Source organism: Drosophila pseudoobscura, chromosome 2, assembly GCF_009870125.1.
Source record: "Drosophila pseudoobscura strain MV-25-SWS-2005 chromosome 2, UCI_Dpse_MV25, whole genome shotgun sequence".
NCBI classification, from domain to species: Eukaryota; Metazoa; Arthropoda; class Insecta; order Diptera; family Drosophilidae; genus Drosophila; species Drosophila pseudoobscura.
In genome coordinates this window covers 3,879,159-3,894,958 of record NC_046679.1, presented here as the reverse complement: position 1 = coordinate 3,894,958, position 15,800 = coordinate 3,879,159, and the positions used below count along the sequence as shown (strand labels likewise).

The window sequence follows — 15,800 nt, the reverse complement described above, 5'->3', positions numbered from 1 at the left end:
TACTCTCTCGTTTTTTTTTTTCTTTGACCATTATCGCTAAAACCTGTTTTTACGCAAAGTGCAATAAAAGCGAGTATTTAAAATAAACCAGTCAATTAGAAAATGGGCTCCTTAATTGGATAAAATTATGTGGGCATGTCTAAATGTTCCATATAGCTAGTAATATTCAATGGAAGATCAAAATCGTGGAATATGTATAATAGAGCTTGAGTTAATCAGTATATTTTTAAAATTGGACGGTATATTTTGGTATATTTCTGAGGGTCGGACGGTATATTTTAACGATAAGTCCGCGGTCACACTGACGTGCAAAATCAGCTGTTAGCCGCTCTAATTTTGTTTTTCCGGGGGCGTAAATTGACAATTTAATGTTTTGAACGGCTTCGAAAGCATTCCGACATGGACTCTACTGCCACGCGTACTGTGACCTTTGTGTACAACTACAAGGACCATGAAAACAAAGACTGCGTAGCCCAGCTGGACATAAAATTCCCCTTCGACCAGGAGAATCTGGAGGAGTGTCTGACGCTGCTCCTCAACCAAATGGATCCCATGATGCGGTATCTGGACGAGAACATTAGTAGGTATTCCACGAAATGCGGGCAGAATTGGGTGACAGATCCATGATCTCTGTTGTAGATTTGGAAAACCAGCTGCAGGAATTTGTCGACACTGAGCACCAAAAGTTCCTGGACGACTACGCCGAGAAGCTAATCGGACAGGCGGCCAACGAAGAGCTCGACTTGGAGGCCATAGTGCGGGACACAGAGCGGCTGTATAAGGACGAGCTGCTGCAGTTTGCCGATCGTGTAGGCCCCAGGGACGAGGATATATTTGCGCAGAGTTTCCACCGGCTAGTGCACTCCTCTTCGTTGGAGGAAATCCTCAAACGGGAACGAGCCTACGCCAAAGTAATAGCCGGAATGACGGAGCACATGGACAGCGAGGTGGAGACGCTCAACACGAGCCAGCAGCAGGAGATGGACAGTCAGATCAATCAGCTGGACATAACCACCACCTCGGAGGACATCAACAACCTGCTGGCACAGCAGTACACCACCCAGAACTTTGTGCGCAAGCGCTACGAGTCGGAGCTGGAGGCGAAGATGGGTCACCAGAAGAACGAATACCGGGACTGGATCACGAGTCAAGTGAGCCAAATGTTTCAGGTCTCGCCGGTGGCCACGCCGCTGGGCAATCGCTCCTCGATGTTCGTGTCTCAGCAGCCGTCGATGGAGGAGAGCTTCACCATACATCTGGGCTCGCAGCTGAAGCACATGCACAACATCCGCATTCTCAGTGCAAACGTCACAGAACTATGCAGTCCCCTGCATGCCGAGGAGAGCTTAAATGGCCTGAACATGGCCCTGGGCCTCTATTCCAGCTCGCTGTGTGGTGTCGTCGTGCTGACGCCATCCATTCAGGCCGAGGCCAACAAGAATATCATTAAGAACGCCAACAGGTCCACAGAGTTTCACTTTGAGCAGATCGACGTTCAGCTGGAGAAGATCGAGAAGCAGATCCGCAGCCTCAGCACCACCGATTCGAACAGCACTCCGAGCACTGCCAGCAGCAACAGCAGTGCCGAGGGCAGCGCCACGCCCTCGCCCACCAAAAAGCACGTGCCCCGACTGAAAACAGGAGACTTCTTCATCACAAAGCACTCGAATTTGTCTCAATCCCATGTGATATTCCACCTGATCTCGGACGAGCCCATCAACAGTCCGAGCGAGATCAACTCCCGTCATCCGGTGATTTTAGGCCTGAGGAACATCCTGAAGACAGCCAGCAGACATGACATCACCACGCTGACGATACCGGCTCTCTTGCGCCACGAGATGAGCGAGGACATGACAGTGCAGTGGTGCATCAGGCGCGCGGAGCTGGTCTTCAAATGCGCCAAAGGATTCATGATTGAATCAGCGTCCTGGGGCGGCGCCGAGCTAAGGTCTGTGCTTTGTGTTAATCGATCGCCAGCCTCGCATTAATTGGTTTGTCTCTTTTGCAGCACTTTGCAATTGTTACTGCCGGATGAAATATCGGAGAGCCTGTTCACCACGCTGGCGGGAATGGTGCCCAGCGTGTTTCATGTGGCCAATCCGAAGATACTCGTCGACACCAGCAGCAAGTCGTAGACTGCGTACGAGAGAACATTCCTCGAAGAACATTGAAGAAAAGACTACTTTAGTTTATTTGTATGAATATACAGTTTATTCAGATTCAGAGTTATATATTTATGTATATATATGTATGTATGTACCTATATATGCTTCGGTATTCGTCGCCACGCTCAAAAAGTTGTTTACTCGTAAATTTAACACACTCAGAATTCTTGTGTAAATGTTCCTGTATCAATTTTTGTCAATAATTCAATTGCAACCTTTTGTTTTTTGTTTCTCAATTTCCAAACTACAACACTACTGCTCGTACAATGTGTAAGTACATATGTGTGTAGGCATTTACTAGATGTATATGCAGTTATGTGTTAGGTATAGGTATCATGTGTATATTACTTCCAAATGGTTTTTATCCTTTATCTTTGGTTTCTTAGACCCCTCACCAGCTATCGCTGATGCATTGTCTGCCCGTGTGTTGTGTGTGTTGTCTGTCGTATGTGTTCGGTTATCTTTAATGATTATTATAATACGGTGTTTCACTGAATAACTCTGTTCTGTAACTTGTAAATATGCATTTTTGAAATATATATGTATATATATATATATAATATGTATTTATATCTAAACAACTGTGTTCTGCGGTATATTACTATATTTGAAGGTTCTTCGTTAACAATTAATTAGGTTTCCATCGTCAATGCTGTGTTCTGTTGTGTGTTCGCTGTTTAACTTTTGTGGTTTATTTGGTGTTTAGCCAAGTACGTTGTCTGCGGTGTGTATCGTTTGTTTCGCTGCTTTGCAGTAATGGGAGTATAGGCTCAGAAAATAGTATTCCATAGAGGGTATTCCATAATGCGTATTTCGTTTGTTCGTTCGGCTTACGAGGGGTTTGGATTACATAAAATTAGTGACGAGTGTTTTAGGTACAGGAACGGACCGCATTGAGTGTTTTTCTTTTGTCTGCGAGCGAATATCGATATCGCTTGGGTTGTGGGCTTCAAGGAATTGACATAAGCAGCATAAATCATTAGTGTTTAAATAAATTACATGGCTATAGCCGTTTGCCGTTTGCTTATAGATGAGCACAATCCTGGGGCTTGAGACAGCGTAAATTATATTAAACTCGAACTATAATTTATTGCTTCTGTTTGTTAATGTTAATAAATACTTTATAATTACATCCTGGGCACAGGGCTGTGCTCCGCCAGTATACATTCGTGTCGTGGTGTCGTGTCTCTATTTGAATTTGAATTTCGATTGATTTCTTGCCTACATTGAAGAAAAAAGTCCACTACGAGTTACAAGTTGCATGCCAAAAGGGTGGTTATGATGAAATATCGTATTCTATATATTGTATGTAAGGTTCTTTAGCTTGATACTCGGCGCATGCCTTAGACTACGTTCTGTATGGATAGTATATGCCTACATATATTTTAGTTAAATCAGAATACAGATTAAAAGTGTACTAAAATTGAAACTATCACAAAAAAACCAAATACTTCATCAAAAGTACGATACAAATGAAATAAATTAGAATTATAACTTTGAAGATTGAGTATGTTCGTCCGGCAGGGAGGACTGCTTCCCCCATTACATTTGGCTCTCCTTGCGCCACTGGAAGGTGCCCGACTTGACGCCAATGCTGGAGGAGCCCTGGTTGCTGCTGGAGGAGAGTATGTTGTTGGTGCGTCGGATGAGCTGGGAGGCGGCATCGAAGCGGCTGCGTATGAGCCTCATTGCCGGATTGCTGGACACACCACTGCGCTTGCTTTTGCTGTTTTCGGGAGACACAAAAAGGATTAGTTTTCGTTGTGGAGGATTGCTTGTACGTCCCTTGACTTACCCAGAGGAACTGGGCTGGTTTTCCTTGAGATTTCCCAGTATGATGCGCATGTGCGTGTCTCGGGCAAAATGATTGTCCGGCAGGGAGGCCTTGGCTGCGCCACTGCTCGTGCCGGCTCTGTCGTCATCCACGAATGCATTCAGCCCCGGCAGCTGGCCGGGAGAGCTCAGTTCGCTGCTGGGCGAATGCGGTGGCGTGGCGTACAGCGGCGACATGCACTCCATGTCGTACATGTCCGCCTCATTGGTCATATTGGAAGCTATTCACAGAATAAAGAATGAAATTCGTTTGTGGTTTCTGTGGTTCTGATATTCTTACCGAGCTGATGCTCGCTGAGATCGGGCAGCATCTGTGAATGCCGCTGGCCACCGCCGCCGCCGCCTCCGCCACTGGACTTGTGACCCGATCCAGAGGCATGCTTCGAATTGACCATCAGATTGTTCCGCGAGCTCAGTTTGCTCTGTCGCTGCAATTGCTGTGTGAAGGTAAGCGGCGCCTGCTGCAACGAACAAAACCCATTAGATTCGAAGGCAGATCGCCGATGGGCCACGTGGCCTGTACTCACATCATTGCTGCTGCCCGTGGACTGACTAGAGATGACGCTCTTGCGCTTGTGCAAACTGCTCGTGTCCGACTGCATGGTGTTCTGGTAGAAGTTGTTCGAGCTGTGCGTGGAACTGGAGGCGTTGAGCACGTGCAGCTGGCTGCCGTTGTGCACCGTCGCCGTGGTGGCCGCCGAGCAGACCGACGAGGCGGAAGCGTGGGCCGGATAGGGGGCCAGGTTCTGGTGCAGGGGCAGAGCCGGCGGCTGGTCCGGGGAGCGCAGCATGCTGGCGTGGGCATGGAACTTGGGTTCGTTGGGATTACTAGCATCGTCTAGGGGCGGTAGGGAGAGGTGGAGAGGGGCAAAGCATTAGTAACAGAGCACAAGGATGCTCCTGCGTTTGGTCTTACTTTTGGTGTAGCTCTCGAAGATCTTGAGGATGCTGGTGCGACTCGACTTGGCCGCCAGCTTGATCGGCGTGCGCCCGCAGTGGTCCGACTTGTACGGATTGGCGCCGAACTGCAGCAGAGCGATGACGCACTTCTCGTGCCCCTCCTGGGCGGAGATGCCCAGGGCGGTGGCCCCCTGCTTGCAGGCGTGATCCGCCAGGGCGCCGTAGTAGAGGAGGATGCTCATCACGTCGTGGTTGCCCTGCCAGGCGCACGAGTGCAAGGGCGAGCGCGCCTCCAGGTCCATGGAGTTGACATCGGCCCCGGCCTCGATCAGGGTCTTGACCATGTCCGCGTGCCCCTGCCAGGAGGCCACGTGGAGGGCCGTGCGGCCCTCGCTGTCCGGAATGTTCACATCCACATTGGTCATGTCCAGCAGGTACTTGACGATCTCCAGCTTGTTCTCCAGCGCCAGGATGTACAGCGTGGTGCGCGAGTCGGCGTCCTTCGAGTTGACGTCGCAGCAGAACTTGAGCAGAAACTCCACCGTCTCCATGTGCCCCTCGAGGCAGGCCAGCCGGAAGGCGGTCTTGCCGTCGTGCGCCTTCTGGTCGACGAAGCTGGAGTGGATGTCCAGCAGGGCCTGGACGCAGTTGAGGCGCCCCTCCTGGGCGGCCAGGTGGAGGGCCGTCTTGCCCTCGTTGTCGCACTCGTCGATCTTGGCCCCCGACTCGAGCAGCTGCATGCACACCTCGTGGAAGCCCTCGAAGGCGGCGTAGTGGAGCGGCGTCCAGCCCGCGTTGTCGCGATGCGTCTCGTCGAGGCCGCGGTCCAGCAGCTGCCGCACCGTCTCCACGTTCCCCTGGGCGGCCCCAATGCTCAGCACCGTGCGGCCCTCGGAGTCCATGCAGTCGATGCCGCATCCCCAGAACAGCAGCAGCTTCACCACCGTGGCATGCCCCGCCGTGCAGGCGGCCCACAGGGGCGTGCGTCCCATGAAGTCGGCCAGGTCCGGGTCGGCGCCGTTCTCCAGCAGCAGCTCGCAGACCTCGGCGTTGCCCTCGAAGGAGCTGACCAGCAGAGGCGACATGCCGTCGTTGTCCAGCTGATCCGTGTTCGCCCCGTGGTCCAGCAGCGTGGAGATCACCTTGCTGTAGCCCGAGGAGCCGCACAGGGCGGCCACGCACAGAGCACTGCGTCCGTCCAGATCCAGGTGGTTGACATTCGCCCCGTTCTCGAGCAGGATCTCCACGATGTCGTAGTGGCCCATGTAGGAGGCGGCAATCAGGGACGTGCGACCCTGTCGATCCACCGAGTTGACATCCGCTCCCGACTCGATCAGCAGCTTGAGGATGTCCTCGTGGCCGCTCCAGGCGGCGGCCCTCAGAGCAGTGCGTCCCTCCTTGTCGGCGAGATCTATTTTGCAGGCCGGCTGGGAGATCAGAAGCCGCACCACGTCGCTGTGGCCGCCCCAGGAGGCGGACCGCAACGGGGTCCAGCCGTCGCGATCCGCATGGTTGACGTCGACGCGCTTCATCCTGCCTGTGCCGTCGTTGCAGGGCTGCGAGAAGCTGAGGAGGAGCTTCACCACCTCCAGGTGGCCGTTCCTGGCGGCGATATTGAGCGCCGTCTGGCCATTGTAGTCCTCGATCTCCAGGTCTATGGGACTCTTGCAGGCGTTGAGGGCCCGCTCCAGCAGCTGGTGGTTGCCGTCGTTGGCCAGGATGTGGATCAGGGCCTTGCCCTTGTGCAGTTCGATGTGGTGCGAGTCGGAGAGCTGGTGCAGCGTGCTGGACGCGTTGTCGTCCTGGCTCTCGTGCGGCGGCTCGCTGTGCTCCGAGGGGCTGCCCGCCCGCTGGGTCTCCAGCAGGCAGCTCTTCTCGCTGGAGAGCAGCAGGTCGGCCAGCTCGAAGTCGATGTTCTGCGACTTCTCCGACAGCTCGGGCGACATCAGCGAGGACTCGCAGGAGTTCTGCGCCTCGGCGTTGTTGATGCCCGTCTCGATGAGCAGCTTCAGCATCTTGGCGTCCGTCGGCAGGCTGGGCTTGAAGAAGTCGCACAGGAACTGGGCGAACGGCTCGCTCAGGTCGTTGGCCAGGAACCGCTCGAGCATGGCGCGGGTCTTGGGCAGGAAGTTGCCGTCGTACTTGAAGTCGTGCTCGCACTGGGCACAGCAGTTCATCTGGTTCGTGTAGAAGCAGTCGCTCAGGTTGAGCCGCGACTCCAGCAGCATCAGAATGAGGTCCATGTCCACGTGGCGGCTGGCCAGGCACTCGCCCGCCTTGATCAGATGGTAGGCGAAGCGGCGCACCGTGTTGGCGCACAAGGTGTCGGCCACCAGCAGGTAGTACATGGAGATCATCACGTGGCCCTCGTTGACGTCGCAGATGAACTTCTTGGTGGCGAACTTGACGTCCACCAGCCAGTCGGCGAACGAGTTGTGGAAGATCTTGAGGCGCTGGGCGTTCGCGTCGTAGGCGAGGATGTTGCGCATCAGCTGGAGCCGCTTCTCGAACTCCTGGCAGTCGATCGTGTAGTTGTGGGTGCGCAGGCAGTTGAACAGGAAGAGCTTGTCCACGTAGCCGGAGGAGGCCAGCAGGACGTTGAGCAGCGGCCGGATCTTCATGTACTGCTTCTTGTTGAAGGACTTCTGGCAGATGTACAAGTACAGGCCGTTCAGGGTGCACGGGATCAGCTTGATCTCCCGGAAGCTGAAGAAGTTGTCCTTGATGCCGTGCAGCACCTTCTCCAGGTAGAGGATGCAGCCGTTCGACTTGATGTACAGCTGGTGCAGCGACTCGATGATCTCCTTGGTCAGCATGATGCTGTCCTTGAAGTCCGAGTTCAGCCGGTTGATGATGTACTCCTGCACGTCCTTGACCACGTGCGACTTGCGCAGGTCGTCCAGCGTGATCTTCTTGAAGCCCGTGAACATCCTGGTGATCTGCTTGGTCTGCTTCTTGGTGGTGCACACGAGGAATAGCCACTTGGGGAACAGGTGGATGTGGTTCGACAGTAGCTCCGCCACGTTGCGGCTCTTGTGGACGGCCGCGTTGCAGCGTCCGCCCTTCAGAGTGGAGATCAGGTGGCCCTCGTTGATGTAGTTCTCGTCGATCGAGTCGATCAGCAGCAGCAGCGCCGTCTTCGGCGGCGTCAGCTCGAGCAGCGGGAAGAGCAGCGCCTTCTTGAAGCACTCGTCGGGGTTCGTCTCGATGTTGTCCACGCTGAGGCACTCGAGGATCTCCGGATTGGAGAGCAGCAGCTCGTAGTACCCGTCCGCGATGATGGTGCGGCAGCTCTTGGTCCTCGGCAACGGCGGCGGCAGTGTGTTCGTGTGCTTCCTGGGCTTCTCGGCGAGAGCTGGTGGTGCCTGGCGTTCTTCCTTCTCCTGCTCCTCCTCCCGTTTGCCATTCACCGGGCCGTTCTCTGTGAAATCAATGAGCGGCTTCGACGCCTCAGCCTCTGCCTTGGGTTCCGACTCCTGCTCCTTGCTGGGGGTCAGGTCCTTGTCCGCCTCGGGCTTGTCCTCCTCCTCGTTGTTGGCCCCCGCCTTGTCCTCCTTGATGGCCGCCTCGATTTCGCTCTTCTCCTGCTCTGTGCCGAGATCGGCTATGTCCTCGCCGCCGCCCTGCTGGATCGCCTGGCCGCCGCCCGTGCCACCGCCGTTGCTGATGATCGCCAGCTTCGAGGGGGAGAGCACGCCGCTGCCCGATCGTCCCCGTTTGATGGGGATCTTGGACTTGGTTTTGCTGGGACTGGCGCTCGGCTTGGCAGCCGGCTCCTTCAGCTCCTTCTCGCTGCCCATGTCCTTGTCCTGCTCGCCGCGCTCCCTGCCATGCTTCGGCGGATGCGTGCCATAGCTGTTGGCGGCCTGCTGATCGTCCGGCTGGTCCGGCCGCGGAGCCGGCTCCGATTGCTGGCGGGTCAGACAGCTCTTGGCCGCCTTGTTGATGGTGGAGGTGCGCTGCGACTGGAAGTGTCCCGAGTCCAGGGCCTGGGGGGCGTCGCAGTCGCCGGCCCCGCGCTTCAGCTCCTCGATGAGCAGCTCCTCGGCATTCGCGCTGAGGCTGATGTTGTTCATGGCCTCGTCCAGCTTGAACTCCTGCTGCTGGGCCTCCTCGCGCAGGAAGGAGAAGCCCTCGTCGATGATCCGCTGGCTGTCGTCGCGGCTGATCAGCGAGGCGTGGCTCAGGAGCTGCAGGACGATCTTGCGCATGAACAGCGAGAGGCTGTGGCACTCCGGGTTCTGGGACTCGATCAGGTAGCAGGCCAGCAGCTTCCTGTTGAGGATGCCCTTGGTGCCGGAGTTGCCCTTCATGATGGCCTGGCAGATGGAGGTCTTGCCGGAGCCGTTCGAGCCCAGGACCAGGCACCCGTTGTAGCTGGAGCTGGAGATGGCCGCCGCCTTGGCCCGGGCCGAGACATAGCCGGAGGAGGAGGCCGCTGCCCCGCCCAGGGCACCGCCCACCGGCACGGGCGGCTTCTTGCCCGCCGTCCGCTGCTCCAGGCACAGGGCGATCTTCTTCAGGACCCACTCGCGATGGATGTAGACGGTGCTCACGATGCGGCTGTTCGACTCCAGGCCGCTGCTGTGCACCAGCCCGTTGACCTCCTTGTCCGGCGAGACCTTGCGCTGCATCAGCGCCTCCAGATTGCCGTCGGTGTCCTCCCTGGCGCCGCCCGCCGCCTCCTGGCCGTCCTCCTCGGGCGCCGAGCCGCCGTTCGTGTCGCCGTTCGAGTGCTGGACCACCTCCTGGGGGAAGTTCTGCTGCACCAGATTGGCGAAGTGCTCCTCGCGCGCCAGGTTCGAGAAGCTGGCGTTGGGGCAGTCCCGCCCGCTGATCTCCAGCTTCTTCTGCAGCTGCGTGGTGTCCTTCAGGAAGTTGAGTATCCGCCGATCCTCCAGCTGCTGGTTGGCTGTGGCTGTGCCCGTGCCTCCGCCCAAGTGCTGGTTGCTGTACTTGGAGCCGCCCACCAGGGCGCTGGTCGAGGCACAGCCGTCCACCCCATCGCCCTCGGCGTCGTCCTCGTCGGCATCCAGGTCTGTGACCTGCACAGCGTTCCCATTGCGGGCGCTGGCCAGGCGATTCGAGTCCCGGTAGTTGGAGAGCTTCGCCTCGGCAGCAGCCGTGTGGCGACTCCGCTCGCCGCTCTTGTAGCGATCCGACTTTCGCAGTGGCGTGGCATACAGCATCTCCTTGCCACCGCCACCGCCACCGCCCCCACCGGAGGAGGCCTTGTGGTTCGCCGGCGTGGAGTTGCAGTTGCCTATGGAGTTGGCATTCGGATTGACGAGGCTGGAGGCCTGCTGATGGATCTTCCGCACGGACTCGTTGTACATCGCCTGACAGGGCAGATTCTCATAGATGTCATTGCGCAGATTATCGTTATCCGTGTGCTTAGACATTGCTGCTGTTTCTGTTTCTGCCGAAGAGCTGATTGCAGCTGTATCTGTATCTAAATCTGTATCTGGAGGATGCCGGTAATCCGTTTGCTGTCTGCTGGCTGCGGGTTCGTTCCCCTTTTCGCTGACGTCTGACTTTCCTGCCTTTCACTTAAGCCCCACAAATGACTGCAAATAAAGAGAAGGCCGGGAAAGAGGAGGTTAGTAATCTGCTTAGCCATCATTCAAATACCAATACCATGAAAATTCACTGGCATCGTACGTCTATCCCCAAGCCACTAATCGAATCATATTTGAGTCGAATAAACGTGTATTATTCGGGTGATAATTTGTTTAAATTGGTTAAATATTTCATGAATATTGGGGATCATATACAATTTTTAAAAGGCTAAAGGCTGAGTATAAAATAATAATGCAATTTGTTGTTTGCTGTTAATTTTGGAGCAACTTATAAAAAAATTCACAGGAAAAAATTATGATGATTTAAAAAAAAAAACAATAAAAATAAGTAAAAAAAAAACGGTCTAAGATTTTGGAGGGGGATAATATTTGGTTCAAAATATAACATTCTGCTGGACTTTGCTACGTTTTCATATAGTTTTAGTTATAAAATATTACGGCAATACTGCTCGGCCTTCGTTGGGGTAAAAAAAATAATGAAAAAACGTAAAAATTAATAAAATTATAAGTTCATTATCTCACTCTCTGAATGTTCCCACTCTAAGCTTCTCAAGTGCCCAAGAGAATGTCTGAGAAGCCAAAAAACCAAATACATGTCGTGAGCATGATTAATTAATTAATGCTCGACTCGAGAGAAGCGTCCATAGGTGTAGTTGTTTTTGCTGTTGTTGGACTACTTTTAAAACTACTTCAGAAACATTGAAAACATCATGGAGGAAGAAGCTCTCAACCTTCAAACTGTGAACCATCTTTAAGCTCTCTCAGAGCCAAACCAAATGGAGATCTTAACGATTTGAGACTCTGTTTACGATAAGCATCCCCATCTCCCTCCTTAGTGGCATTATGCCTTGAAGATAGCGCAAATTACCTTTTCCGCTGGCGTCTATGCTGGGCTTTTAGTGGGCCATTACTTGAACTTAAATAGCACTTTCCTTTTGCCATTTTTTCGCTTTTCGTTTTTTATACGACTTTTTTTTTAGCATCCTGCAAAACAATTGACCTGATTTCTGTACATTTTTAACCCTTTGGCAGCTACCGGGCTCCTCCGCAGGCATTCACCCCACCACCGAACACACACACACACACACATGCACGCACACACACACATAGACATGCATACTCATGCATACAACTTGTCATCAGTTTTTTTTTTCTGTCCTGCGCTTGTCCTTACGCGCAGTATCTTTTGTTCTCGGGTTTTACCATGCCATACCACACTATACCATATCTCTAAGCTTACGAATGTACGAGTACGAATAAGCGTACGAATACGAGTGTGTGTCCTGAGGAGGATGACTAGGGTGTGGAGGCTGGGAGGCCGGGGCCCGGCTTTGCGGTGCACCAAGCGAAAAATGTGTCATAACTTTGGCAGAAACCTCTCTGGAGTGAGATCTTACTTGAGCGGAGATTCCAATAGTTTCCATCTATCAATCAAATCTCCCTCTTATGCCTCAGTTCCATGTGCTCACGAGATTCTAGCTCACGTTAACGTGTGACTGTCTATTGCCATTCACTCGGGGGAGAACAAGAATCATCAGCTGATTCTGTCTGCAGGCAATCCTCGCATTTGTGGCTATATTTTGTCACATAACATTACAAATTTCCATTCTACGAACCCCTCGTGGCGAATGGTCTCTGTTTGTGGCATTCGGAGCGTATATGCCCGTTCGCCTATGGGACATTTGTACAGCGCATCTTTCTACGAATGTTTCCTTTCAGAAGCCACTAACTTAAATTCTCATTACACCTGATTTCCATCATATTTCCAGATATATCCTCTAGGATTTCAGAGCTCTCTCAACCATGAAACCAAGAAACCATAAACCAGGGGAAAAACCCAGACTTTTCCTTCGTTTCGCTCAGTGTAAGTGCCTTGCCTCTGTGTAAATAATGTCTTTCATGCCACAAAGTTTTTATTTTAAACTTCAATTTAGCCGTTGAGTCTTGTCTGTGGAAGCAATGGATGGGTGCGGGATGGCTGCTGGATGGCGCATAGGATGTGATGTAATGGGACTTTTGTAGGTGGCAACGAGCAACGACCAACGGCAATGTAACTAATGATACATACATGCCTTCCTCCGGCACGGCAAGGCACTCTCTTGTTGTCCAACTTTCGCCATAGAAATGGAGCAAATTCAGCACGTTCTGTGCACTCCAACGAGATGGGGTCGCCATAAAAAATCGTCGCAAGTGAAATGAATGATTTACGTCTGCAACCTGACGACGGCTGCAGCCGGACCGCAGCGGAAGGGTGATGCGGGGCGGGCGGGAAGTCCTGCCTGTGTGGCAGATTACCATAATGTTGGCCCAGTCAGCTGTAAAATCCATTGATTGAGCGTGTGACAGGCACCCGGACAGCCACCCGGACATCCTCCATCAGAAGAAAGTCAAATGGAACCCAGCCCCCGGTCTGGTGTGGTCTGGGAGGCGACACATCAACTTCCTGACCCGCGCAGCGTCCTCCGCTGTGGCCGCTTAAACGTAATTATTGAATGGATGGATGATGGATCCTGGGATGCACGCCACATGGAGGCAGCAACCGCCACCTCCAACGTTTTTTGTGTCGCTCCAACAATGGAGCACGTACACAGTGGGTTTTGGTTTGGTTGTGGTTGTGGTTCGGTTTCTGGTTCTGGTTTGCATTCAAGTATCTTGCAATTTGCACGTTTCTCTCTCGATTCGCTCTCCTTTATGAGGCCAAATTGATTTGCGATTGTAATGGAAATGGGAATCGGAAGGGTACGGAGACTGGCTCTGATTTGGGGAGTTTTAAAGACTTTCCAGCACAGAAAGTGTGCTTTGCTAATTATGCAAGCTTTAATGGCAGAAGTGCGTGTCTTACAATCGAGGGGCAGTCGTTCGAGTGCCATTTCCACAGCAGTTTTCCCCCCCAGCCACCGTGTGGCTCTCCTCAATGAATTTGCAGCGATTGTCTTGTAGTTTTGTAAAGTTTAATTGGATGCCCACGGCCCGGGCTCTCGGCCTCCCCCTGCAGCAATTACGCTAATTAAACACGGACAGCTAATCACGCATTGTAATTGGCCAGAGAAATTGGCAGCCCCGAGGCATCGAATGGCAGATGGACAGGGCATCGATCAGCATTTCAACAGAGATTTAATTAATAAATGAACATCTCGATTTACACACAAAGTACTCCGTATTATTTATGTGGAAATTGCATTAAAAATCCGCATGGGGGCCACACACACACACAGACACATCTGTGGCTGCCCATCTGCGTCTGTTTCTGTCTGCCACTGGCAGCTGCATGAACTTGAGCAATATGCGGCGTGGGAATATTTTGCCAAATGCCAGGCCCCCCCCCACACAGTAAAAGAAAACATGCAAATTTTTCGACAGGATAGAGAGAGAGAGAGAGCTGGATGCTGGAGCTGTGATTTCTGCCAGCAGGAAGGACCAAGAGAGACCGCACCGCACCGCAAGTAAAAGGATGTTAGTGGTCCTCGGATGTGGCATGGGGCGGATGTAATTGAAATGTTGCACCCACAGACAGGGCGTTTACATCTGCCGCTTCTGAGTGCCCCTTGCGTTTTCGGTCTGCTTTAATGTACATACCCTGTACTCGGGGAGTACCCGCACTCGCACTCGCACTCGTACTCGTAGGAGAAACCCGCTTTCGACTCTATGGAGGCTATTAATATATTTTCTGGATATCTTAGGATATACTCATTTTGCGTATTGATTTATATTATATATTTATATATATATTTTATATTTTTATTTTTGATTTTTATTGAATAAATATTATTATAATTGTTATTTTTGATTTTTATATAATAACTATTATTATAATTGTTATTCTTGATTTTTATAGAATAACTGTTATTATAATTGTTATTCTTGATTTTTATAGAATAACTGTTATTATAATTGTTATTCTTGATTTTTATAGAATAACTGTTATTATAATTGTTATTCTTGATTTTTATAGAATAACTATTATTATAATTGTTATTCTTGATTTTTATAGAATAACTGTTATTATAATTGTTATTCTTGATTTTTATAGAATAACTGTTATTATAATTGTTATTCTTGATTTTTATCGAATAACTATTATTATAATTGTTATTCTTGATTTTTATAGAATAACTGTTATTATAATTGTTATTCTTGATTTTTATAGAATAACTGTTATTATAATTGTTATTATAACTATTATTATAATTGTTATTCTTGATTTTTATCGAATAACTGTTATTATAATTGTTATTCTTGATTTTTATAGAATAACTGTTATTATAATTGTTATTATAACTATTATTATAATTGTTATTCTTGATTTTTATAGAATAACTATTATTATAATTGTTATTCTTGATTTTTATTGAATAACTGTTATTATAATTGTTATTCTTGATTTTTATCGAATAACTATTATTATAATTGTTATTCTTGATTTTTATAGAATAACTATTATTATAATTGTTATTCTTGATTTTTATTGAATAACTGTTATTATAATTGTTATTCTTGATTTTTATGGAATAACTGTTATTATAATTGTTATTCTTGATTTTTATTGAATAACTGTTATTATAATTGTTATTCTTGATTTTTATTGAATAACTGTTATTATAATTGTTATTCTTGATTTTTATTGAATAACTGTTATTATAATTGTTATTCTTGATTTTTATAGAATAACTATTATTATAATTGTTATTCTTGATTTTTATAGAATAACTATTATTATAATTGTTATTCTTGATTTTTATAGAATAACTGTTATTATAATTGTTATTCTTGATTTTTATAGAATAACTGTTATTATAATTGTTATTATAACTATTATTATAATTGTTATTCTTGATTTTTATTGAATAACTATTATTATAATTGTTATTCTTGATTTTTATGGAATAACTGTTATTATAATTGTTATTCTTGATTTTTATAAAATAACTATTATTATAATTGTTATTCTTGATTTTTATTGAATAACTGTTATTATAATTGTTATTCTTGATTTTTATCGAATAACTGTTATTATAATTGTTATTCTTGATTTTTATTGAATAACTATTATTATAATTGTTATTCTTGATTTTTATCGAATAACTGTTATTATAATTGTTATTCTTGATTTTTATAGAATAACTGTTATTATAATTGTTATTATAACTATTATTATAATTGTTATTCTTGATTTTTATTGAATAACTATTATTATAATTGTTATTCTTGATTTTTATTGAATAACTGTTATTATAATTGTTATTCTTGATTTTTATCGAATAACTGTTATTATAATTGTTATTCTTGATTTTTATGGAATAACTGTTATTATAATTGTTATTCT

General features: G+C 49.0%; 2 protein-coding genes across 3 annotated transcripts in view; one reads left to right on the top strand and one right to left on the bottom strand.

Moving 5' to 3' along the window:
- Positions 1 to 279: 279 nt before the first annotated feature.
- On the top strand, positions 280 to 2,735 carry LOC4800637 (protein C12orf4 homolog). Its single transcript, XM_001357837.4, has 3 exons — positions 280 to 580; positions 640 to 1,948; positions 2,009 to 2,735. The coding sequence occupies exons 1-3, from the start codon at positions 400 to 402 to the stop codon at positions 2,133 to 2,135; spliced, it is 1,617 nt and encodes a 538-aa protein (XP_001357874.3). The 5' UTR covers positions 280 to 399; the 3' UTR covers positions 2,136 to 2,735.
- A 494-nt stretch (positions 2,736 to 3,229) lies between these two features.
- Positions 3,230 to 15,800, bottom strand: part of LOC4800636 (ankyrin repeat domain-containing protein 50) — a 37,039-nt gene continuing 24,468 nt past the window's right edge. Inside the window, exons 2-6 of one of the 2 annotated variants that reach the window (XM_015182966.2) lie at positions 4,915 to 10,465; positions 4,526 to 4,836; positions 4,279 to 4,456; positions 3,961 to 4,219; positions 3,230 to 3,891 (exon numbers count right to left, since the gene is read on the bottom strand). In XM_015182966.2, coding sequence (XP_015038452.2) covers positions 3,708 to 3,891; positions 3,961 to 4,219; positions 4,279 to 4,456; positions 4,526 to 4,836; positions 4,915 to 10,300 — 6,318 coding nt within the window. In that variant the 5' untranslated portion in view covers positions 10,301 to 10,465 and the 3' untranslated portion in view covers positions 3,230 to 3,707. Of the gene's footprint in view, positions 3,892 to 3,960; positions 4,220 to 4,278; positions 4,460 to 4,525; positions 4,837 to 4,914; positions 10,466 to 15,800 lie in introns of both variants that reach the window. The other variant, XM_001357836.4, reaches the window with a different exon arrangement.

What these genes read in the sequence shown, in the direction of transcription:
- LOC4800637 (XM_001357837.4), top strand. Translation starts at nt 400, where the DNA reads ATGGACTCTACTGCCACGCGTACTGTGACCTTTGTGTACAACTACAAG. An exon ending in GTATCTGGACGAGAACATTA is followed by an intron (nt 581 to 639) that starts GTAGGTATTCCA and finishes TCTCTGTTGTAG; the next exon opens with ATTTGGAAAACCAGCTGCAG. An exon ending in TGGGGCGGCGCCGAGCTAAG is followed by an intron (nt 1,949 to 2,008) that starts GTCTGTGCTTTG and finishes TCTCTTTTGCAG; the next exon opens with CACTTTGCAATTGTTACTGC.